This window comes from Psittacula echo (genome assembly GCF_963264785.1).
Source record: "Psittacula echo genome assembly, chromosome: 4".
Lineage (NCBI taxonomy): Eukaryota > Metazoa > Chordata > Aves > Psittaciformes > Psittacidae > Psittacula > Psittacula echo.
Genome location: NC_137738.1, coordinates 2,403,747 through 2,429,981, shown reverse-complemented (window position 1 = coordinate 2,429,981; position 26,235 = coordinate 2,403,747). Strand labels below are relative to the sequence as shown.

The window sequence follows — 26,235 nt, the reverse complement described above, 5'->3', positions numbered from 1 at the left end:
CCCATCAGACATCTGCTTGTGCCTGAGCACTGTAAGAAGCCCTCAACCCAGGTTTAATCCCCACAGCTACGTGGCTCCTGAGCCTGTAACCATGCAGGAAGGCTGCACGGCTTTGTCACAAGTCCCCTTAATTTTAGGGGCGAGACTGTAAAACATGGGGTCAGCAGATGTTAAAGCAGGTGGTATGCCTAAAAAGAAGTTAGGACAATCCCTACAGATGTAGTGAAGGAAGCAGTTTATTTAAACATTAACGCAGACCCGAATTCAGGAACCTGGAACGTGGGCAGCCATGACACAAGGCCCAAAGGAAAGCGGGCAGGGTGCGTGGGGACACGATGTCCTCACAACACTTTGAGCATCAAAGGGAGGTATCACTGTTCTAAACACACTTCAAGTCAGTGATTACAGGTGAGAAAAGGAAGCTCAGGCAGTATGGGGCTGTCTCCACCACACAGGTTTTCCTCTCTGGTCCCTGGGGCTCCACTACAATGGAGGGATTGTGTGTTTGCTGTCAGAGAGCAAGCACCGGTAATCCCGAGGCAACCAAAACCCAGCATTTACTACATGTAGCTAGTTACTACAATCAATAGCAAATACACCTCACAGAAAGAGGAAAACACAAACTAGAGACTCCCACATCACTGATGCACAGAAATGTATTCTCAGTGGCAAGCAGATGGGCAGCCCCCAGCTCGTGGCCGCCATGCCCAGCACTACATGGGAGCCACGCAGCCCACAGGCCTTGCTCAAGTCTCTTTAGCACTTCTTCATCACCATTTCCACACCGAAGCTTCCCATTAGAGGCAATTCCTCAGTTCCACAAGGTCCTTCTGGCCCCTTTGGTCTGGATGAATTATTGCCCTGTCCCTCCTGGCACTAAGGTAGGCCAGCAAGAGTCTGAAAGAGGGAATTGAAGCCAGCCTGTCAAATCCTCCAAGAGGGAGTAATTTCTGCTCTGATATAAACATTCCTTTTCTTCAAAGGTAATGGGAGTCCATTCTTCCAAGGCAACGGGAGTCCCAGCCAGCAAGAGGCCTGGAGCTGCAGTGTCACTGGGGGGGGGCATAACATGGAGGCCCCTGCCCTCACGCGGCTGTGGGACAGACGCAGCCCTTGATGTGACCCACAGGGGCCACCCCTGCCGCAGGGGTCAGGTTTGGACGTCCAGGCGAGGTGCTTCCTGTCTCCAAGGCAGAGGATGATCGTGTCAGCCACTGGAGCATGCTTGGAAAGAACATTGGGGCTGTTCAGCCTGGAGAAGAGAAGCTGCGTGGAGACCTCAGAGCAGCTTCCAGTGTCTGAAGGGGGCTACAAGGATGCTGGAGAGGGACTCTTCATCAGGGACTGCAGCGATAGGACAAGGGGTGATGGGTTCAAACTGAAACAGGGCAAGTTCAGGTTAGATCTAAGGCAGAAGCTCTTCCCTGTGAGGGTGCTGAGGCGCTGGCACAGGGTGCCCAGAGAAGCTGTGGCTGCCCCATCCCTGGCAGTGTTCAAGGCCAGGTTGGACACAGGGGCTTGGAGCAACCTGCTCTAGTGCGAGGTGTCCCTGTCTGTGGCAGGAGATTGGACCTGGGTGAGCTTTAAGGTCCTTTCCAACCTAAACCAATCTGGGATTCTATGATTAACCATTGTTTTCCCTACAGCTGATACACATCCCATCACCTGTCTCTTAGGCCAGGAGGTCCAAGCCCCTCCAGATCTCGGGCAACAGGGCAGAAGCAGCCATTAGTCTTCCTCTGTGCAAGACTGTGCACTGCTCTCCTCTTTCCAGGCCAGACAGGCAGTACACAGCACGGTCCCACCAGCCAGGCCAGGCCACCACTGCTTCCAAGCACAAACCCCATTTTTCCCCCCCAAATTCCTCACCCTGGCTGCAGGAGCAGCAACCCTGGGCACCCAGCACAGAGCAGAAGCCGGGGCATCCACAAGCAAAAGACAGCACAATGCTGCTGCTACTGCTGCCGAGGCTGCAGATACCGGTGTGCATCCCGGCACAGCAGCCAGGAGCCGCCAACAGGAAACGCAGACACAGCACTACAGAACAAGTGAGATTCAGAGACCAGACAGATGGAAGACCTTGAACCTGTATCAGGATTTCAAGCAGCAGCAGCTCCAAAGACAGCAGAGCTGCTGCAGTGCAAAACGTCGTGGCAGAGCTGGAGACTGTTGTCCTGTGGCCAGAAACCCCATAGTCTCAGTTCACCGCAGACATCCTGTGTCAAAGTCATCCTGCTCAACTCCACTCTGTCTCACTTAATGACCAGAAAGCCATTTCCTGCCAGCTCACCCAAGTACACTGCTACTCAGCATGGGCAAAGCTGGCAGGCTAGACCTGGTCTGAGCTTCATTAAGATCTACAAGCATCTCCAAGATCACAGGCCACGTAAAGGATCACACAGCCCTTCCAAACACAAGCTTGCACCCTTCCCAAAGCTTAAGCCAAAAGCCAGAGGTGGAGGGTGTAATCAAAGGACCCCACAGGTTACAAAATTGCACCCCCCCCCCCCGCCCTTGCAGACAAGCAAGCATCCCAGGAGAGATTCCCCCTGCAGTTTGCATTTGTTCCAGTAAGGACAACCTCACCAATGAACTAAGCAGCCACTTACCATCCTGCATGTACGATCACCGAGACTAATACCAAGATGATTAGAGGAAGCAAGTGGAGCTTCCTGGGGAGGGGATGAAAACTCTCTCCCATCACCAGGGATTAAGAACAGATCAGAGGCAAAAATGGAGCAGTTGCACGCACCACTCGCTCAGCCTCCACCAACTATCAGTGCAAGCGGATTACAAACATCTTCTGGCAGGCACAAGCTTCCCTCCTCACTCCCAATCAGTGCTCTTCAGGTCTTCTGCAGAGTGCCACATACCCAGTTAAAAAAGGCTGTACCACCAATTAAGGAACAACTCCCCTCTCACATTCCTACTCTGACCCAGAAATTACCACCACATTAGGAACCCACTAGCCTTTAGTAGCGAACAAACCTGCTCCCAGCCTTAATTTGCTCACCTGAGCTGTGTTGGCCTATAATAAGGCCAAACTATCCTCTAACCCCAGAGGTCTCAGGCTACTCCAGCAATAATTGTCAATCAGAGGGGACACCAGGTCCTTCTGCCCTTGAAGAAGTTAATCACTGTGACACGGTGAAGAAGTTAATCACAGGATGCTGGCCCACTGGAGCCACTGGCATGTCTCTCACCAGATGCTTTGTCAGTCACTAGGGGTATCACCAGTAAAAGTTACATGCTTTGGAGCTGGGAAGGAAGGCAAGGAAGTCAAGCCCAGCATATTCTTTGCTGTCTCTTAACACCAAACAGATCTACAGGCCATTTGGTATAGTGTAAGCTGGTCATGCTGCTGAAATAAGAAATTCTGTCCTCATCCCAACCCCTTCATTTCAATCCCAAGCACTTGTGCAAGTATGAGATAAACCACATCAAGGAACTGCAAACAAACCCAGTGTAAACAGATTATTCTTTAGCTGGATGTGTTCCCCCATCCAAACAAAGGCTTGTGCCAGCAGGAGGGAAGCAGGGCAACAGAGAGAGAGAAATTGCACTTAGGCAGAACTAAAACATTGCAGAACAGATGGAAGGCCTTTTCAGCTTGCATCTCCGACAAGTGCCCTCACAACACAGCCCTGCTCAACACACTTCCACCTTCTCTGTGGACAATTTCCTCTCTGCCCCACGTAAACAACAAGCACACGTAGCACTGACAATCTGGACCACGACAACACCAGCCCAAACACCTCACCCCAGCATGCAGAGAGAGTGGGGTATGAATCAAAGCCGACTTCAGTGGTCAGCTCAGATTAATGCCGCCTGGTGGGAGGAGTGAATCAAGCTCAAAGTCTGCCAAAGCCAACAGCCTTAAAGACATTGTGAGCAGTAATGTGGTGCAGTGGTGGGAAGCCTTGGAACATCAGCAGGCAACAACATTTTATTTGCTGGCTCGGGTCAGACAGAGCTGTTTGGAGCTTGCACAGAAGAACACAGAAGACAAAAGCGTTTGGAATTTTTCCACGTACTGGAATTGAAACGCCTGAGTTTTAAATCCCTTATTACATTCCAGGAGCAAAGCCGTGTTTTAAGAAATGCCTGTGTTCCAAAGAGCTGACCAAATGTGCTTTAAATCGCACAAAACGCTTCATTTGGTCCTTGAAGATTTCTTTTAACCCGTTTTCCGCTTTTTCCTCCCTAAGATAAAAAGAGATAATAATTCTTTCCTCCTAGTTTCCCAAGACACCAACTCCAGCTCTGAAGCAGCATCCCGCAGCACATGTCCCCGTGCCCTACATGCTCCTTAAAGCTCGATGCTCCAGCATTCCCCTTGCTGCCGCTTGCATCGGGCAGGGGATGTGAGGCCTCACACCCTCCCTCCCAGCCCCTCGGCACCTTCAGACCGCTGCGCCGTGCGATGCCCGGCTCTGGGCTCTTTCTTTGGGAAAACGACCAGAGGCTTCGCCTTACCCGAGCCAGGCGGGCGGCGCTCCGGATGGCCGCTGCCACGGCGCCGCCGTCGGGGTGGACCCGCTCCACGTGGCCCCACATCCGCTCCCAGGTCTGCCCGTCCATGGGGAAGCCGCTCTTGTTCACCAGGAAGAGGGACCCGCCGTCCCGCTGCTGCTCCTGCTCCTCCTCCTCCGAGCCGCCGCCGCAGCCCGCCGCCCGCGGCTGGGCGCTCCGCGACCGGCCCCCGTCCTTGCCGACCCCCGCACGGCGGGTCCTCCCGGGACCACCGCCGACCGCCGCCGCGCCCGTCATGGCCCCACGGCCATGCCCGAGCCCGAGGACCGCTGTCGGGAGGCGCCACGCGGCCTCGCCGCCACCCGAGCCCTCTCCCTATATTATATATGTGTGTGTGTGTATTATGTGCGTGCAAAGGAAGCTGGGCGCTGCGGAGAGCTCTCCCTAACAGCGGGCGCCCTCCCGCCCCGCCTCACGGCTGCTGCCTCGTCCCGAGCGCCCCGGCCCGGCCCCGTTCTCCCCGGTCCCGGCGGCGCTGGGGGCGCGCCCCGCGATCCATGCCACCGCGTTACCACGCTACCGGCCGTCCGCCCGCCCTCGGCGCGCTCCTATTGGCGGCGGCAACAAAGAGGGGCGGGGCTCGGAGGGCGGGACGAGCCGTGACTGGCGGAGGCGCTGGCTGGAGGCGCCCCCTGTCGGGCGGCACAGGCTGAGTCCTTTCGCCCGCCGCCCGGCTTGATGAGGTCTTTATCAAATTCTTCATGGGAGAGAGCCGGTTCCGTTCTTCCAAACAGAGCTGGGAAAGCCACTGTTAAGCACTGGGAGTTGCGGTGAAAGCAGCCAGATCACAGCTTGAAGGCGAGGGCCGGTAGAGGAAGGCCCACCCCAGGGATGAGTGCTGCCTACAGCCTCCCTTTGCGGTTCACAGAGTGGTGCTTGTCGTCCAAGGGAATACTTCCCACTGTAGTAGTAGGAGCACCACATGCACAATCCCTAGGCAAGAGCTGAGGCAGTCTCAGTGTGCCCTTTCTCCAAGTGTTTGCTGCCACACAGACTGCTAGAGGCTGAGCTGATGGGTCCATGACTCAGAGCACAGCCCGATACTCAGGGGTACGCACAGCAGTCATGTTCTCCTGCTTCAATCCCTGCCGCAGCCAGAGGTACCTGCCTCACACATCCACATGCACTGCTAACACCACAGAAACAACAGCATCTGGTCCTCCCATGCCCTATATGAAGGAACTGTGGATGAGAGCACTGGGGAACCCATCTCTCCTCCAGGGTACCGGTGGCCTGGCAGCTCGTCCTGGGCAGTGACTCCACAGCTGCCGTTGCCATCTCTACCCCTCAGCTCCATCACCGATGCTTATTTCCATGCTTGGCAGGGATTTTTTAGGTCTTTCTATCAATCACAACAGTATCAACCTCATACAGCTCCTAGAGCTGGAGGTGACTCCTCAGCAGAAATAATAGCCTGAAAAATGTCGTTCCCATCCCCTGCCCGTGCATTTGGATCCTGCTGCCACTCTGAATCTCTCCTGATACCAGCCAGGCTGGACACCTACCTGTGCACCTTCTCTGCACCTGCAAGTGCGGATTTTCATCTCTTGCTGTAAATAGATCACTCCAGTGCCCTAATCAGCTTCCTGGAGGCTCTCAGGAGCACGAGTTTATATTGAGTTGCTAATCATTCTCTGCAGGAGCTGATGTCTCTGTAAGTCCCACCAGTAATCTTCCCTGCCACATCCTGGCCACATGGCTTGACTGAATCTCATCAGGTTTAATGTAAGGGAGGCCGCTGAGTGCCATCAGCTAACGCAAACCAAGGGCTTTGCCTTACACAGATTGCCCAGTCTCAGCTTTCAGCCGCTGAGTTGAACATAGGGGCTCAGTATGTAAATGGCAACACAGTCTGGGGGGGAAAGTAGGAAAGGTCAGAGTGGATTTAGAGCTGCTGTGAAGCCTTCACCCTCTCCTCTATGTCCTGCATTTCCCCAGTGATCAGCCAAACACTGTAGCTGGACAGCAAATATGTCCCCATGCTGGCCAGAGGCAATCCACATCCGCTTGCTGGTTTTGGAGCAGGATCCCAAGGGAAGCACAGTCCCTCTCCCCTTCTGGAGTACAGATGAAGCTGCACATCAGCAGGATGTGAGAGCACCAAGATGAGCTCCAGATGGGGGCTGATGAAGCAGAGAGACCGGGAGAGGCTGCAGATGGCTGTAGCCACAGAGCAGAAGGCTCTTGAGGAGCAGAGGGAGACTCAAGCAAGGCAGTGCAAAGGAAGGGAGGCTGACAAAGTCTGCAAGTTCTGTGGTGCAGAGCTGGAGGAAAGCCTGAAAATCATTCAGACCCGGATCTCAGGGCTAATGGGACTGTGCAGGGGGTTGCAGCCATGTGTGTGCCAGAGCCTGGAGCACTGGGACTGTGCAGCACAAAGCCACCACCAAGGATGCTGATACACAAGCTGGCAATCATGGGTATCCCAGAGCCTTGTTCAGTGCTGGAACAGGCAACTGTGCTGAGACATCCACAGCCTTCCTCAGTGCTGATCTACTGCCCAGAGCAGGCAGGGACCCTCAGGTTATACCTTCCTACACCTCTTAGCCATGCTGAAAGGGTGAAGACCAGAGTGATTTGCAGCTCACAACCTGCATCCACCATGCCAGGGATGCTCCCTGACAGAGGGAAGAACTTTTCCCTGGCCAGACAGGTAAGGGGCATGGCAAGGTTGGAACACAGCCTGTCCCTAGCAGCCCTATGCAGCACCCAGATCTCTTCTGATCAGGACTGAAAGAAAACTAACATCTCACCAGCTCCTCTTTCATGCTCAGGCTGAAGAGGGTCAAGTTGAACTCCCAGAGGCCAGCCAGTGCATTCAAGGCCAACTATGGACTGGACAGGCAGGCCAGAGGTTAACTGAGGTCCTGAAGGCCTGTTGAAACAACAGCCTAAGGGGATAAGAGCGGATTCCCAAGTTCCTATAGCTAAGTGAAAGCCATCATTGCTTTCTTCCCAACTGCAAATTCAGAGTGAAAATAGAAGAATGCTGCCTTGGTTTAGCTGATGCCCTCCTCAGTATTAGTTATGAGGAGACATTCAAGATGAGCAAGAGCAGGGTGAGATGTGCAGGGTGCTCCCTTGCATCCCCCCAAGCATCCAGTGGCTTTCATCTTGTGATACCACCTGAGTTTGATATCAGAACTCTCAGCAAAGCCACCTTATTCCCTGCCCTGCCCCTCACACCTCCCAGCCTCTGCTCAACAGTGCCAGAGCCTTTTGCCTTTGAAATCCAGTCACTCTGCATGGAGGTACCTTTCTAAAGCTACCTCTGAATAACACCTTGAACCTATGGTCTTGTTCCTAATGCAGCTACCACAGCTGCTTTCTGGGTCAAAGGAATTAATTTGATCATAAAATCATGTAAGAGAGTTTTAACCTTCATTATTTCCAATTGCAGACTGATTTAAATGCAGCATTCAAAAGGCCCTGCCACGCAATTACACAACCAACTGCATGAAAATTAATAGCTCCTAATTGTACCATGGTAGCAAGGTGATATTGGCATTGGCACTTTATCCAAGAAGGTTCCTCCTCCTGAAGGGTCACCTCTGCATCCCCCTCAAAGAGTCCTACCAGACCCTTCCCCAGCAAGCATCTTCCTGCACACAGGAAGCAAACCCTTGCTGCCCTGTGATATTACACACACACAGAGGCAGTTCATTTATGTATTTATTTGGCTTATTTGGGGAAACACTTCCTTTATTACCCATTGTTTCTCAGCAGCCCTTCTTGCTGGCTGGGTGCAGGTGACAGGAGCAAGCAGGCAGCTTCCCTGGCCAGTGAAGGTCCCTGGCCTCAGGGCAGGGGCTTGCTGGCTTTGCTGGGGAATGGACCACTGGTGTGATGAGTGCCTGTGAGGTCTCATGCACTGCCCATGCTCCCTGCTGGTTCTCTGCCAGCATGGCTCCAGCCTCTTGTAAGATCTAAGACCTTTCCTCACCTCAGCTATCAACAAACCTGCTTTATGTATTCAGCAATGTGATCACTGAGAAAATAAGCATGCAAAGCAGACCTAAAGCTCTAAAAGTGATGCTTGAGGGTGTGCTTCCTTGGAGCTTTCTCCAAGGTAGCCCTTTCTGCAAACCCTTAACACACTATTTACTTTGCAATGATCTAGCAGAGAAAACCAGCCATCAGCTGCTTTGGTAATGGCGAACATCAGCATTATCTTTTCGTTTCTGTCTGAGCAAGTCCAGGACCTCCTGCGATAATTCTACTGCAGCAAAGTGTTGCAATGGTTGGTTTAGATGGCTTTGTTTCACAGGGCTCCTGTTGATCTCAGGAGGCAAGATTTCCAGCATTAAACAATACATAAAATAATCAAAGTGGCAGGAAAATCCTATCCATCAGCCTCCCCCCAAACTGGTTTGCAAGTTTGCTCTGTCCACCCCTACTGCAGGTCAGTACTTGGCCTGAGCTTTCGCTTACAGTAAAACGGCCCTTCCTCTTCCATACTTACTATAGTCACCTCACCTAGTTTACAACTGAGAGCATCAGATACAGATGAGACTGTTGTTTCTGAGTGCTACGTCAGCATCCCTGTTAGCCTGCTTTACTCTCTTTGTCTGGTTCCAAAGCTTCAGATCCTGCCCCTCTGTTCTGCTCTCATGAGATCCCACTTGCAGCACTGTGTGCAGTGCTGGTGACCCCAGGACATGGAGATGTTGGAGCAAGTCCAGAGGAGGCCACGAGGGTGAGCAGGGGCTGCAGCACCTCCCGTATGGAGACAGGCTGAGAACATTGGGGCTGTTCAGCCTGGAGAAGAGAAGCTGCGTGGAGACCTCAGAGCAGCTTCCAGTGTCTGAAGGGGGCTACAAGGATGCTGGAGAGGGACTCTTCATCAGGGACTGCAGTGATAGGACAAGGTGTGATGGGTTCAAACTGAAAGAGGGCAAGTTCAGGTTAGATCTAAGGCAGAAGCTCTTCCCTGTGAGGGTGCTGAGGCGCTGGCACAGGGTGCCCAGAGAAGCTGTGGCTGCCCCATCCCTGGCAATGTTCAAGGCCAGGTTGGACAGGGCTTGGAGCAATTTGGTCTAGTGTGAGATGTCCCTGCCCATGTGGAGGGGGTTGGAATCGGATGATCTTAAGGACCTTTCCAACTCAAACCATTCTATGATTCTATGATTGCTGTAGCTTGGGAAAATAAGTCTATAGAGTTTGCTGCAAAGGTCCTGCTGGCATATCACATGATTTGTCTCCACAACAGACAATAAAAACACTAATGTAACCTTCCATATAAGCCAGCAATCGTTTTTGGACTACTTACTACTTCTTTAACCTTTAATCAGAGGGCAAACTACCTAGCACAAGCACTAGGAAGTCTAGGGAACCGCATAATAAAAGTATAGGTAGTAAAGAAAGGCAGTGGCTAAAAACCCTTGCTGCTAGAAAGGAGATTTCTCCAGCAGCCATCAGCACTTGCAGCCCTTGTCACAGCGGAGCTGCCAGTGGTGGCACCAAAGGTCAGTCAGGACTCGCCTCCACTGCCAAGCTGGCACCTGAGTCATTCCCACCTGCATGGAGAGAGGAGAGTACTGCAATAAACCCCCTGCTTCCTTAGGATTAGAAGCACAACTGCTGGTGCTGTACAGGAATCAATTGAGCAACATAGTTCTGTTGTGAGATACCCTGTGCCTTTTGGGAACAGCATGATGCTGGTTAGGAAACACTCTGAACAAACATCATCCTTACATATGACTTTCAAGTACTTGGAAGCGGACTGAAAGAGCTATTAGGTGTAGCAACAGAACATGCCACAAGCCCAGAAACCATAAGCCCTTGAATTTAGGTCCTGTGTGAAACTTGTGAAGAGAGAAGTCTATGATGCACTGTTCTCACTGCCAATGTAAAAGACATCATCATCACAACACTGATCATTTCATCAAACAGTTTTTGATGTGAAGCACCACTTCAAGCATCCCTGGAAGCCAGTGCTCTGCAGATTAAGATCCTTCCCCTCTAGAGGACAATTGAGCTATAGTCAAAACACTGCAGAGTGCTTGAAGGTGAGAGTATAGGTCAAATCCTGTGGTCATCTTAAAAACTAAGTGGTCTAAGCAGCTACAAACAGACTCAGTTTATTGAGATACCATTGGAAATTGGCATTCTAAAGGCTGAATTTTGATCACAGCTGGTATTAAGCAGGTGTTAGCCAGTTACTCATGAGTGTACATATGTAGTTACTCACATATCAGTAACTATGCCTAACCACTGACAGTACTTAGCCTTATTGTTCTTACTACATCACACTGAATAAAGTCATGGAAACACAGGGCCTCCTCTTAACTACAGACATTACCATCTGACTAATCACAGAATCATTGAATGGTTTGGGATGGAAAGGACCTTAAGATCATCCATTTCCAAGCACTAGGATGGCTTCACATCTCCCACTTACCTGATGAGGTTTCTGGTGTTTTCTGTCAAGGAAGACAGAGCATCTGTCAAAAAACAACAACAAAAAAATCAAACACCAAAAAGAACTTCAAGGCAGTAATAATTTGCTGTGATTGTTCCTTCCTAGCTGTGGGCATGTTTAACAATGTTGAATGGGGATACAGCCTGCAGCTTTCATAGAGGTATTCTAAGAAGGATATGACCCTATATAGCCCTGGTTGTAAAACAAAGAGCCCATCTCAAAGTTCAATGCACTGTTGAACTGGGTGTTAGCGTTAGCTTTTACTTCCTCTGCCCTGCAGCACCTGCAACCTCCTTCTGTGAAGGACCTCTGGTATAAAAATAAATCAGAGATAATCCCAGATTTGAGGAGAAGTGAGAGACAAAACCCCTGAACACAACACCCGAACCTTGACTTTCTCTGGAGCAGGTTCCTCAGACTTCCCTGGCTCACAACCGATGTTTTGGGCTAAATGCCTGAGGGTAAGTGACAGAACCCTTGCAGTGTGTTCACAACGGTCCCCCTGTGCTCTCACTGAGGACAACTCTGGGTTTAGAAACAAAAGTCAGGCTAGACTTGAATGTAAAAGGCAGAAATGAATGTAATGTCTCATTCTATCCTCCCTAAATTCTCCTTCCCTCTCTCCCCAGATAATCCCTCTACAGCTGTGTGTCTTATTAAAATCATATTTGTACTACACTTAAGGAGCTGCCTTAGATTGCTCTGCTTTAGCAGTTAACTGCACTTTCTTTTGCTCACAGACCTTTTCCAAAGCAGAGGAGAAACCACTGTGCTGGAGCAGTGCCGCTCAACTACCAATGCTAATCCTTTCATTCCATGCCCTGAGAAAACATCCCTGCAAGCCAAAACTCTCACACAGAATACATTTCTATACCCTGCAGACATGTGCTCTACATATACATGTTCATACATGTTCATAAATGACACAGTGTATCATTCACTTACTAATTTTTCCTACATTAAATGGCAGTTTCTAAGGAGAAACCATGAATCATTTTTACACCATCAGCTGTATCAGCAGCTGCCAATAATGGTAATCTTGGCTCCAATCAAGTTGCACATCATACACTTTATTAGTAACATAACGATAAGGAATGATGTCACCCACATATACACATACATACAATATTGCAATCAGGTTACCCATAAGGAACTTTTAATTTCCTCTGGAAACAAAGGATAGGACACTACCAAAATCGGGATAGTACAACAAAAGTATTTGCTATCTTCATGAGAAGAACAAAGACACTTACAGCAAATAACATGGGTCTTGCACGGAAATACATTGCTTTTGGGAATAATTTTTCCTTAAAGGGGGGGGAAATCACGTGGGATACAATAACTGAGCTTGTGGTCGATGAATCATTCATAGCTTGTAACACTAAAGAAAGGTGGTACACACACGGATTGAAAGACAGCAACCAAAAAGGTCACACGTTCCCATTCACACAGGAAAAACTTGTGAGTTCACCAAATAGAAAGCGAAAGCAGTAAATCTTACAGCTTAACCCAATTTCACTTGATTGTAGCTGCACAAGACAGTGCAAGTCTTTTTCAAAAAGCATTTTTTCATTGGGCAACATGGGCTGGCAACTCTAATGACACACTCCAGTGATTGTCTCTGAAACAACAGTGTCTTGACCAAAAGAGATGACCAAAAGGATGAATAGGGAAGCCCTATTAACCTGAAATGATTCTTATGTATTCTTCCCACTTGTTCCCTTGTTCTTTCTTCCTTGTAAACCATGAGCATTCAGCAACACAAAGATATGCTGATAAAGACAAGCACTCATCTATAAAATAAATGCTCTCAAGGACCTATATACCAAGCTGAAGAAGAAAGTTCCCCACTCCAGCAATGCCAGACTATGCCTTACAGGCCTGGTATTTTCACACCCAGCCAACAATGGGGTTTAAGGCCATAAATCCTACCTAAGAATGGGTCAGTGTTCTCTGGGTCCATCCCCCTGGAGCTAGCAAAAGTTTAACATGGTCTGGAAGAAACAAAGAAAGCTGCAGCTATTTTAAAGGCTGATCTCTGAATCTTGTCGCTGCAGGTTAGGGATTACACACCCTGGTGGGTCCCTGGGAATCTGCGAGCATTCCTTGATTATGCTCACTATTCCATGAGTTTTCCTGCATCCTCTAGAGTTCTCTTGAAGCACTTAGAAGAAACGCATATTGAAAATCAAAAGCTGATGCATAGGATTGGGATACCTCTCCTCGCTTGGTTTCCCACTCCATCCTCTCTTAGTTGACATGTAATTCCATTTATTAAATGATTCTCTCTTTAAGCAGTTAGGATCTTTAGGACGCAGCTCTACTTTTACTGAAGGGCTGATCAAGAACGTCAAGGCTAAGAGTCAAAAACCCTATTCCCAGTTCCAGATGGATGTTTGATTGGGTGAATGGTTTGTTTAGCCCCAATCACCCCAATTTATTTCTGCCATGAGCTAAAACCTCAGTTTCCTACAGAAGATTATTGCATAAAATACTGGTTTGTTCTTCATTTGCTCTTTGCTGCTGCTTTAAATACTTCTTCATTGCCTGCAAATAGCTCACAGGTTTCCAGCTTGCAAGAGGGGGAGTTTTAAATTCAGGATATAATTAAGCCTTCATTATCAGGAATATTTTCTTTCCAGGGACCCAGCAGGGTTTCCAACATACCAAAATCCCGTGTGGACCTTTTCCAGAGGGTAGCCAGGTAATTTGGCAGAAGACAAGAAAAAACAAGGAGCCAGAAGGGCTAGAGGATTTGATAATCAGCTGAACACAACTAAAGAAATTGGAAGCCAGAAGTGAAGAAAGGAATTCAAGGATAGATTTTGAAAGGAAAGGAAAAAAGCTCAATCTGTGAATTTGAACACCATGTACAGGACCTTCTGTAAAGCATCTGGATACTGCCAAAGACTTCCTGTTGGACATTTGAGAACACTTCCCCAAAGCTGCAAAAATATTATTCAGTTAAGATTTTGCAATAGCAGAATGAAAGCTACCACAGGCTATGAACATAAATATGAAGCTGAATCTTGCCAAAGAATGTATATATTTTGGCACACATTATTATCATTTTTCCAAAGGGAAACGCCACCCACAGATATCAAAAGGCAGGAACTGTTCCCTTTGCTCACCCAGGCTGAAAGTGTGTACAGCCCTCGATGGGGCAGCCTGTATCACAGCAAGTCACTAAATGTAAAGAACTGACACAATGAAAGCATCTCTACTTCCACTCCTGTATTCTTGTCTGCCATTTGAGTATCTATGGGTTACTTTTCCTATATGAAGCTACCTCACCAGAGGACTCTTCTCATACAGCTTGCCTCTCCAGGAGCAGCAAGGTGTGCACATTTTCTCTCTAGCACTGGACATGGCAAAGAGACATGGACCAAAAGAGAGTGTTCCAAGCATGCTTAGCTTATTCTGCTAGGTGATTCCCGTGTCTGAAGCATTTATCATACAAAGGTTAAATCAAGACCATCAAGTTTAGAGGCTAAGTTTAGAAAGCTGAGCTTACAGGGTCCTTTCTATATAAAACTATTCTCTAAATTTACAGTGAAATGAGAAAAAAGAAAAGCATTTCATTATAATTGTCGTACTGAAAGACTTAGCTTGGAGTTAAAAAGTTCCCCATATCCAATTGTAACAATCTGTGGAAAACTTCAAGGAGGATTCTACCTTCTGGATGGCATGACATCTGTGGGAACTCAAAGAGATGGCATCATTGATGGCACTGAACCTGCAGGCTCAGCTTAAATACTGCCAAAGCTTAAATGTCTGCAAAATGTCCACCATGTCAGGTCTGACTTATTCAGTAATAGTAGGGCCCCACTGTTATTGTGCTGCTATCAATTCTGGAGGTATGGAGATAGAGCACAAGGAAAAGGAGAATAGTTTCAGAAGCACCGCAGTGAGAAATCCACATCCCAAATTCAGATAAATCTAATAACACAAGGTGAATGTTAATGAAGTCTGCTCCTTTTGTAACCAAGATGCATGATATAAACAGCAAATATTTCCTCAAAGTGAAACATCACTATTTTCTCTCCAGTCATCCTTACAGCTTTTAACTGCACACGATGTATGAGCACAAAAATATCCCTAAGACAAATTACACAATTCATAACAGAGAAATAAATGCACAAAAGGATAGAACACGCTTTCTGATACTCCACAAATATTCAGAGAAGGTTTAACACACAACATGGAATATCTTCAGCAGCACTGATTAAACTCAAGATGAGGCAAGGATCTTCTTTACAAAGTAAAGGCACCAGCTCTTTGTAAACACGTACTCCTCTCACTTTAACTGAGAAAGCACTCAAATGTGGAGGCAACCTGTGTGGTAGTGTTCCATTGCCTATAAATACTCCACAGTAGAGACAAAGGCCTTTCTCCTCCTTTGTATTTAATAAGAAATGTTTTTTTTCTTCTATTTATCTAGTGGGAGACTCTCTAAATCTCCCTGGAAATGTTACAATGAATCTGTAAGACAGCGTTGTCTTTTATCTGCCTTCTGATACGCATCGAGAAGTTTCAAGGCAAAAGCAATGTCAGTCTGAAACATACACGTTTGCAGTCATCTCTCATTTTCACCATTGTGCTATAGCTTCCCAGAAGGAACCATTGGCTTATATTAAAAATACAGATACATTTAAAAAATAACTTGTGAACATCCTCCAGCTGTGGAACTACCTGCTCTGCCTTGTCAAACACACCAGCAGACTGAACTGAAAGACATAAGATACTTCTGCTCATGACGACTGTACTTCAGAATTCCAGGTTTTTCCAAGTATGCATCCTGAATGTACATGTCTCCTGATGCCTGGAGGGTGCTCACACAGTTCTCTAGTAATGAAACTGCAAAACTTGAAACCTGCTAAAATAAATACTCCATACAAAAGTGAACTGTTTGCATCATGGGCAAAATGAACTGAGCATCTTCCTAGTTTCTATCACGCAACAACCACCGGTATCACCAAACACATTTTACTACTCATATACACAAATCCAGGGATCACACTAATTACTATTGTTCAGTAGCCAACCAAAACTGTGCGTTTCTAAAGCCACCCTCTTTGAGCTTTCATAAAGCTGACTGAATTTTTAATGCAGTGTTTTCAGGTTCGACAGGACTCTCAACTGGTACCTGGAGGGAGGAAACGAAAGAACAAAGCTGAAATTAAGCTGTTATTCAGCAGAAGCTATTCTCAAACTCAATATTCCTGGGTAACTATACTACTGGAGTCTAACATACTATGTAGTTAGTTAACCAAATGGGGCATTTAGAGAAAGCCCCACTTTACCTTCTCTCTATAAAGGAAAGAAAACCAAACCAAAACACCAGCCGCCCCCCCCCCCCCGAAAACCCCATAGAATTGAGTTTTGTAGTATAACTCTAAACTGTACATTTAATACATATAGATATTTATCACATGGAGATAAACTTTCAGGGTTTTTATCCATTACATTTAAACACAGTAGAATCTTGATGATCAAGGTTTGGTATCAAAATGCTATTGTACTTCTAACAACATAGGCAGCTCTCGATTATTAATGGTGATCTGAGGGTAAGGACTCCAGGCTTTTTTTATATCCTGGCTAATATAAATGAAGCTGTGGGCCAATCTCGGCTAACTCACCAGGTGATAATAGAAACCAGACAAGCCATGGACCATTGCCTACAGTCAGCATGTACAACCACAAGACAGACCCCTACCCAGGCTGGTAAAGCCACAGGATGCCACACTGTGCATACACAGCTGCACAGGTTTCAGGTTCAAGTTAGCTCATAGGGTGCCAGCTTGGAAGTTTCTGAAGCTTATGCAGATGCTAACAGTGTGCACCTGATCGAAGATGATCAAAAGCTGCAATATATGCAAGACACCTACATGTGACAGAGGATCCTGCAGTGTCTGACTCCAAAAAGCTGTTTCATTATAGATCCAAATGACCAAAAATCCCACAACACTGAAAAAAAGTTTCCAGTGCCAACCTTACTCCTCCTAGTAACTGCGATCATCTCAACAACCTGCTGAAACATGGGACTAGGAACTCCTGAACAGCAGGAAGTGTGCTGTGCTCACCCTTCATTTAAACTGCAGAACAGACCAGCTCTTCACACAGCAAAGTAGAGAAACCACAGCGGGACTTCTGTTCATCAGAACTTCAGTTAAACATCAGACTTCACTTAAAGGGACTGCAAGGCATTTTAAATCAAATGTGTAGTCCATAGCACAGACTCCTAACCCAAAACTCAAAAAGGCTTTACAATTTACAATTCTACCTGCAAATATGAAAAAGCAAGATTCAAGCACGAAAACCTGGAAAATCTTGAGAGCAGAATGTCTTCCAGGTTTTCCAGCAGAGCTAAGGGGAGAAACAGATACCCGAGGGAATCACCCCATGCGGCTCTGTTGTTCCAAACCAGATGGAAACAGTCATAGTGTAAGTTTTTGCAATTCCTCTTTTGCTGTTAATATTATTATGCCAACAGAAGCCAAGCATTCAAGTATGGTAATACAATCATGGTAGAAGAGTAGCCACTTACAGCTTTAACATCCGAATTCATTATGCCTGAATTCACATTGTGTCTTCGCAAATCTGATTTTATTAAGGCTGTAACAAGGAAATGAAGAGAAAGCTGGTTCACAACTTCGCAATGACATGCATTTCAAGGGAAACATTTGTACAGTGCAAGTACATAAAAGCTGCTTTCAGCACATACTCAAAATACCTGTATTCCTTCTGCTGCATTTGGAACTTATTGACAATTTGAATTTGCTCCTCACAAGGCACACGCAGAAAAAGACAATAAAAGCTTTTAAACCACGAGCACTTCAAGCAAAGCTGAATGGTTTTAACATGTTCAGCACATTTCTAAGTACCAACATGTGTAAGTCACTGGTACAGGTCAGGAATACATCAGGATTTTCTTGCATTTGGAAAACTGCAAAGTGTCTCCATGTATGTATTTGTTTACATGCAGTAACCTACCCTGGAGATAGACATCTGCCTCACATTCAAGACATGACTCCAGAAATGGGTGACAGATGGCTGTCTGTACATTAGCAACGTCACCCTTAAAACAAAAAGTCTGTGTGCAGCAAGTACTTAAAGTGAAAACCAGAGCAAACAAAAAGAAACACCAACCACTAAACCCTGCAGTTGTAACTTCTGTCAGCCCAGATAGGAAACCATGTACCGAAATCCTAGATGTCCGAGACATCTAAAAACTACCCAGAAATTCACCATGTCAGAAAAGCTTTCACATTTTTATGTTAAAGGGAAATCATTACTTATATTTCTGGTTAATTACCTGTTAAGATAATGCCCACAAAGATCCAAGCGCAAAGAAAGAGGTTTCCTGCACAAGGACTGTAGTCTGTTGTGAGTTTTCCTTGAACAAGTGTGAAAACAATTCCAAATACCTACAAACAAAGAAGTCACTTCATCAGGATCACATAGAAAAGAGCCATCACTTTACCTTGCAAAGTTTTAGGTTATATCTTATAGAAACCAAATTGACTACAGCAACACAAAAGAGACTTGGAAGCCAAGTCTAAGAAAGCCTTCTTGGACTCAAGCAGAATGGCCTTCCCGAATATTATTTTACTTGAAGAAATAAAATGATACAACCTGTGCTGATGCATTAAGGAGACCTGAGGAAGTGCCTTCAGACTCTGGGTATGTAATTTCCACAGCAAATTCAAACCCAAGTGGGAGATAGCCAGTCATGAAGAACCTATTGAAAAGGAGAGCAAGAGGATGGCCTTCATCTTTTACTACATCTACAGAAGTCAGACATAAACACATGGTATTATGAATTAGCTGGTATCCCAAACTGTCTGTTTTCAAGACCTAACACGATTCAATACTTGCTTCACCGGCTTCATTCCCTCAATTTCATCCAACAATTTTAGACACACATCTCTCTTTCTAGGACAAAGATGTTTTAACCTATTTGTCCTGTTCCACATAACCACCTGCACTCCACACATATGAAACAACCTTCTCTGACCCATCCACGAGCCACTCTGTAGTTGAAGACAATTGATTTCAAATGGAAGACATACACAAACATCATTTTATCAGGCCAAACATCCCTGCTGGAGGACAAAAAGGGACCATCAGTAGGAGGTGAAGCTGGACACTAGAATGTCTGCTAGAACCTGCTGAGGAAGAAGCTGAGGGGACTCACTGGTGATGGGCTTAATGCAGTTGAGGTTTCTAAAGTCTGACTGGTTTTTAAAGTGAAAATCTCAAGACATTTCTGGCTCTACCTTGACCATTGTGCCTGGACTCAGCACTATTCCCTCTGGGGCTTTTACATTATGAGAGGTGCTCTTCTGAGTGAACAAAGCATCCAGCACGTTGCTTGCACTACCAAAATTTTGATCCAAATCAAAACACACAGAAGCCAGCCTTCCTAGAGTTTAAACTCTAACCACTTATGCACTAGTCAACAGAAAGATACAGCTTTACTGCAGAGAGCTTTCTGTATTGGACCCAAGGAGATTGACCCCATACAGACTGTTAGGTCCATAAAGTTAAAAGAAATTCACTGAGAAGTGAGTTGCTTCAGGTTTATTCTGATGTAGTTAAAGGTGAAACCCTAGTAAACCCTACCTGTACTGTGCGCTACAGGCATAGTTGAGAGGATGGCAACAGAATATACAGTAGAATCACTTAGTTAAAACAGTTAGATACTGCTTCTGAAGAGAACTGCAGGAAGTTTTCTAGCCCTCTAAATGCTCACCCCAGTACTCCTCCAGTCACAAACACTACTGTAAGGTATCCGAGGTCCAGGGTGAAGGTAAATACCAGCATTCCAATGAAAGAGAGAATGTAAACGATCAAAGTAGTTTGTCTGTAACCCAACCAAAATAGAAAACAGTTAACAAAAATTAACACTGTTAGCATAAGGTCATAGCACATTGCTGGAGAGGTAACAAAAACATTACTTATTCTCTAACAACTGGCATTCTACAGCTATAAAATTTGCTTCATGTAATTCTAACTCAAACATATCATGCAATGAGAACATACCCCTCTTTACTGCCTTGGTTATATGGCTGCTTTACTCAAGACTAAAGACACTTACTCAGACTCTTAAAGAGTGGACAATCACAGCAGATACTATTACCTTAAGACTGTTTTAGTTCTCTGCTATGTTGTACCTCTTGGCCATTCTGCAGCACTGCCCATTACACAATACATCAATATACGAGCAGCCAAATCGAACACTATTAGCAATAAAAGTCAGCCTAAGAGGTAAGTCAAACAAATCTCATTACAATGTTCCATTTATATTAACTCTGGAATAAGGGATGTCATCCAAAATACCAAAGCACATATCATTTATAAGCCAAAATACATGCAGAAACACAGCCAATCTACAGCATTAACATCCATCAGGTTTCTAGAGCTCCTGCACATAACATATTAAGAGTCACAGGGGAGAGCTACTCCACTGCAAGCAGCACACCAGGGCACTTCTTACTCCTGCAGGGCACCACACCATGGGTGATGGACCCAGGAGCTCCTACCCCAGAACAGAGTTCTGCCCTATGGTCATTCCCTGAATTTAAAGCAAATATTATGCTTGCTAATTGGACCACCATCAACCATCCATTTTACAAACCAATGCAGAGTAGGTTTTGAGCTTTTATGCTTTCCTAGGAGAAGGAGCCCACTGGGCCACCTGGCCACTGTATGTAAGACATACAATGCCTTCCTTGTTAGCCTTATGCTCCTGAAAAGACAGGAGTACAAGGAGAACCCCTTCACATCTTTGCATACTCCTCTCTCATTTCTCTTGGCCAAGAACCAGCGTCAAGCTTTTGCCTCAAGAAACTAGTCTCCATCAAGGCTGCTAAAGATCAGAGATGAACTGCATTTTATCGTTGGTTCAGTTCAGCCCTCAGGTTGCAGTGTTTTTCCAAGGCAATCGCATCACTCTCCTACCCCTAACCCCACACATGCCTACCCACACTTACTTGTATGTTTTAGTGTAATCCAGCCACAAACCACAAATAATCGAACCCACCATTCCTGCCACCACCAGTGTCAAGCCAATTCTCCCAGCGTTCACTTCTTCTCCCTTTCAACAAATATTTATATGGTGCTCATTAATAACTTGCTTCCACTCAGAGTCAAGTTCAGACCTCTTGGTAGTCATAAGTGCAAACACATACTCCTATGACTCCCATAGCTGTACGGTGCAAGAAACTGCAGGGGGGTACAAAGGAAACCAAACGTCTGAGCACACACAACAACTATATAACAACACACATCACCTCTGCAAATGTTCAGTAGAAAAAGAAATACAAAGAAAATCCAAGAACCTTACCTCATAATGAGTTACTATCATCTGGTTTAAGAGTGTGGAGACAGAATAAAATGCTCCAGTCATAATACCTGCAGTACCAAAAGAAAAGCTTCAGTCGTTTCAGGTGTAGCCACGCAAATCTGCTACCCTAAAGAGTACCTTTAGGTATTTAAGACTCACATCAGAGGCAAAACTGTTTATAGGTCAGGCGAAATCTCCTCACTACACCTACAAATGGTATTTTGAATTCTGATGGATTTTCCAGCATTGGCTGCTGAGTAAGTAAAAGTTTGTCACTTCCTCCCCTCTAAAAACCACCACAACTAAAACCCATTGTACTTTCCACACACATCTGGACTGTTCTGCCAGACTACAGCCAGACAGCATCACTTACCATAACTGATCAGCAAAAGTACAAATGGGATATTTCTGAACAAGTTAATAATTGACTGCTTGTAGGAGTAATCCTCGGGAGGCACAGTCTGCAGGACTGCTTGAGAGTGACTAGGAGGGTATTTGGGCTTTTCTTCAAACACTGAGGAAAGAGAAGAAGGAACAATTTTGATTTCTCTTTATGCTTTTTCTTTTCTGAAGTGTTTTGAGTCTGATGAATTTCAGATTAACTTATGCTTTGTAACACTCCCATGAAACAAATATTCTAGATTTTCTCATGGAAGAACCAAGTCACAGCCACAAAGGATGTGCTAATGATTTGGTCACATCTGATCGCTCCCCACATAAGGTCAAAGGCAGATTTCATCTGCCATGGGTCTAGACCTCTGTATCTGAACTGTAAGATTAACAGAGCAAATTCACATTATATTATAATTGCCTTATAGCAAGAATAATAAGAAAACTAAATACTTCGAGAGGTCACCCCATGTGAAGCAGACATAATGTAACAGTAAACTGGTTGTCACTTAAACCTGGTGCATCAGGTAAGCAAACAAAAGTAAAGCGGAGAAAAAATAAATCTCAGCTGTTTTAAGCCTAGGCAGATGCTTCAAGTGTGATGTTGTAAACACTCCCTGTGGTCAGCCTTTAAATTATAAGGGAACACTTACCAACGCCTGTTAAGAAGAACAAAAGTGTGGATACTATTGCTGTTCCATAGAACATGATGCTGATGTTATGTGCCATTAGATCGATATCATTCGGTGTATTTGGAACCAAAACAGGTGGCAACAAAAAGCCTATTGCAGTGCCAAGCTGTAAAGCAAGAAAATAAAACCAAAACTCATTTCACTGTGAACATAAAAACTTACAGAAGTAGAAAGCCTTACCAGGTAGAATTCAGAATTTGTATCATAATAAGAATTAATCAACCTATGAAGGAAAAATGTTCCTTTAGCATCATGCTTTCAGAGCCATTTGCTTTCAATGACATTTCACAACCAGGTCTTTCATAACTCAGGTTTTAACCTTTTCATTTCTAAATGAAACTGCAAAACTATACCTAGCATACAGCACAATCAAGAGTTAAGCATTAAGCGAGCCTTTCTGCAGAAGAATCTTTCATAGGAAAACACAGTACATGCACATAAATCTGTATGGATCATCCTGCAACTGAAGTCCTAGAGATGACCGAAGCTACTCTTGTAGAAATACCCTCCTTGATCAAAATACTCCATTTGATGTCCACATCCTGCCACCACAGTAACAAAGACTGGCACGTCAGATTTATTGCAGAGCTGATAGGGCAGAGAAGAGCACGAGAAAAAGAACATCCTGACTAAGGACCACAAACCTCAAACCTCCACCTGCAATTATTGCTAAGGAAGTAAAGAAAAAAAAATCACAAAATAAAGTAGTAGTGGGTTTGTATCTGGAGTAAATTCCAAAGCAGCAACTAACTTTGTATGAAGGAGAGACAAAAAACAAAGACTGAGATTTCGTGTGTATATATAAAACATTTTAAAACATGAAGGAACAACAGCCTTGGACTATTCTCCAATATATGCCTGCTGCTCCTCCAAAACTAAACTGAATCTTAAAGTGTTAGAATGTTTATTTTTAGTTTTTTTAACTAAAAAAACCCCACCAAAATTGAATCTATTTCAGGTAAAAAAAGAGCACCAAAGACTGTTAAGAGCCCATACAGTATCGCCAATATTCAAAGAAAGTAAAATGATACCATTCTCTCCTTTTTTTCTTTGGTTAAGACCAGAAGGATCAAGAGTTCCAATGAGTGTGATGTGCCCAGTTTAAGATGCTAAATACTTGTGGAAATCCAGCATTCCCAACAACCCTTGACAGGTACATCAGCTGCACTCCCAGTGATTTGTGTTTCAACTGCAAGCGATCAGCATCTCAACAGGTAACAGGAGCGATGTGGTTTTTGACAACTGCTATGTCCTTTCCTTCTGGTCCCAGCCCTGTTTGCTCTAGCTCTGAGGTTATGCAAAGAAATCCCATGACCAGTTGGTTATAGCAACTGTTACACAGTTCACCTTGTGCAGAGAAACATGTACAGTGAGACTGTATCGTATTGCATAGGCAGAAGCCAACCGCACTGGGGTATACAGCCAACATCACTTCTAACTTCCCACTGCCTAATTGGTCATTTCACTACTCTTACAATCTAGTTTGAGAGGGCTTTTTAATAAAGCAAAAACTGAGGACAGAAATTCTCTTGTTTGACACCATATCAGTCTTCATGGGTCACAAGCAGGACTGGGATCTTAAGACCTATACGGCACACAGCTCTGAGGTAGCAGGGTACAGTACAGCTGCAGAATAAGCCTTTATCCTTTGCACAGGACTGCCAGAGGAAGGTGAAACACATTTTGCCAGTGCACTCCACAGGTGCTTCCCTAGCAGAGGACCGTCAAGCACATTGGCACACTAAGATCCATCCTTCCAGAAGGGAATACACTCCAGAAATAACAAAGGTTTCTTTTGTTCACACCTCTGCTCCCGTTTTCCTTGTGCAGCTTTCTCGTGGCTCCTATCTGCATTCCTGCTGCTGTCCTGCATCACTTCAATCCCTGCATCCGAGTGAAGCATCAGACTCAGAGCTGGATCCCTGGCACTGTAATACAGAACTGAAACTCCAGTAACTCCTACTACTGGGAGAACCAGTGCATGTCAGAAAGAGCAGAAATTTATCTGCCAAACCTGATTCCAAGGCACAGATGCAAAATTCCTGCTCAACTGCTAAACCAACCAACAACCCGCAAAGTCTTCACTCTGAATGGGGCAGTTGACTTGTCCACTGGAAGACTTCAATGCAAAACCAAAATGTTTTAGGACAGCATTGGGAAAACTGTGAACAGCAAAGTATGAACTAATGATCAACCCTAACTGTAAATATGCAACGCTAGTATTACCACTGTAATAATCCAAAGTGCACAAACATAAAATCATTACTCACATGATAAAAACCAAATCCCCTGCTACCTTAATCAAACTGCACCTACAACCTCATCCGGCACCAGGGATGCTGATGGGAATCTTAATGTTTTGTGGCCACAAAACAAGCAGGGACAGTGGCAGGAAAGGGAACAAGGCTATGGGGAGGTACCATCTCTTCACCCATGCGTTCAGATACGCCTGTTCCAGCTCTCTGAATCTGGCAAGGACCTGAGAGCTTGAGTAAACCTGTGACTCCATTGTCAGCTCCCCACAGTGCTGTGAACTCACAGCGCTACAGAAAACTTCATGAGCCACCACAGCATTGACCACTGGCACTTAGTGAGTCCAGGCAATATTTCGGAGAGCAGGAACTAAAGTATGTTGGCACTGAGGCTCTCCCTCAAGGGTCACCTACTCAATCCCCTGCCAGCCAAGGGTGTATTCAATCAGCTGAATGATGTCAAAAGCAAGCAGCAAGATCCTGAATGCAAGAGGAAGAGAAAGCAGAGCAGGACAACTTCTGCAAAGGGTCTCAACTGATGTACTGCAGGCAGCTGACAAAAGCATGCAAGCTGCTACACACTGCCACACAGCCAGCGTTCTGCAGAGCAAGTCTGGGAGGTATCGTCCCCTCCGTTGCCCCTGCTCCATCACTTCTCCTCTCTCCGTTGCCATCTTTTGAAGAACGCTTTCTCCCACTTCAACGACCTATTTTTAACCCAACACCACACCAAGCTCCGGAGGAAGCCTCCCTTGCCCCTACCTGGTTGCCCAACACAGCCACGGCGCAGGCGGTGGAGACCTCGGTGGGGCCGAACCACACGGATGCGATGCGCGAGGGCAGCCCCAGGATGAAGACCTGTGCGACAGCGCAGACAGCCTGGGCTGCCAGGGTCAGCGGGTACCGGCCGGGGGCCAGGCTGCCGCACTTAAGCCAGGCGCCCAGCCCGTTGAGGCCGGCACCCAGCAGCGCCGTGAGGCGCAGGCCGCGGGTGTCCAGCAGCCAGGTAGCGGGCAGGATCAGCGGCACGTAGGCCACCATGTAGACCATGGAGAGCCAGTCTATCTGCGTGAAGGAGACGCCGTAGAAGACCGCGAAGACGTTGCTAAGGATGCTGTACTGGATCCACTGGAAAGCGTTCACCAGCGAGTAGCTGCTGAAGACGGCCAGCACCGCCAGCCGCCGCCGCGACAGCCGCGTTTCCACCCGGCCGTCCGTCGCCGACAGCATGGCCTCGGCCTCCGCCCGCTCCCCGCCGCTCGCCCGCCCGCCGTCCTCCGCCTCCTTGCCGGGTAGGAAGCCGTTGCAGCGCTGCAGGGGGGGCGCGGCGCTGGCAGCCGGCATCTCCCCGCTGTCCCCCTCCGCCTCCTCCTCGCCGCCGTCCTCCACCATCTCGGCCGTCTCCGCACCCAGCTTCCCCGGCAGCGGCGCCCGCAGCCCCGCTCTGCCGCACAAGGTCACTCGGTTCCGGCTCCCAGACCACGTCCGCCGCCACAGCCCCGCCCCGGCCGCCCCGCCCGGAGGGAGGAGCGGGACGAGCAGGAGGCGGTGCCGGGGAGGTGGGAGTGGTCTGGGGGGCCCTGGCTGCTGGGGAGCTGT

At 46.7% G+C, this 26,235-nt stretch overlaps 2 protein-coding genes across 3 annotated transcripts in view; both read right to left on the bottom strand.

Moving 5' to 3' along the window:
• VASH2 (vasohibin 2) overlaps positions 1-4,617 on the bottom strand; it is a gene marked incomplete at its 3' end in the record, with an annotated part of 32,792 nt that extends 28,175 nt beyond the window's left edge. Inside the window, exon 1 of one of the 2 annotated variants that reach the window (XM_080615794.1) lies at positions 4,477-4,617. In XM_080615794.1, coding sequence (XP_080471920.1) covers positions 4,477-4,581 — 105 coding nt within the window. In that variant the 5' untranslated portion in view covers positions 4,582-4,617. The remainder of the gene's footprint in view (positions 1-4,476) is intronic. The other variant, XM_080615793.1, reaches the window with a different exon arrangement.
• Positions 4,618-9,405: 4,788 nt separating this feature from the next.
• FLVCR1 (FLVCR choline and heme transporter 1) lies at positions 9,406-26,028 on the bottom strand (the record flags this gene model as incomplete). The annotated part of the gene is made up of 11 exons (XM_080616022.1): positions 9,406-9,417; positions 10,934-10,976; positions 17,502-17,569; positions 18,270-18,381; positions 18,590-18,695; positions 19,710-19,820; positions 20,950-21,053; positions 21,303-21,370; positions 21,676-21,816; positions 22,346-22,490; positions 25,399-26,028. The coding sequence occupies 10 exons, from the start codon at positions 26,026-26,028 to the stop codon at positions 10,959-10,961; spliced, it is 1,503 nt and encodes a 500-aa protein (XP_080472148.1). The 3' UTR covers positions 9,406-9,417; positions 10,934-10,958.
• Positions 26,029-26,235: the final 207 nt, after the last annotated feature.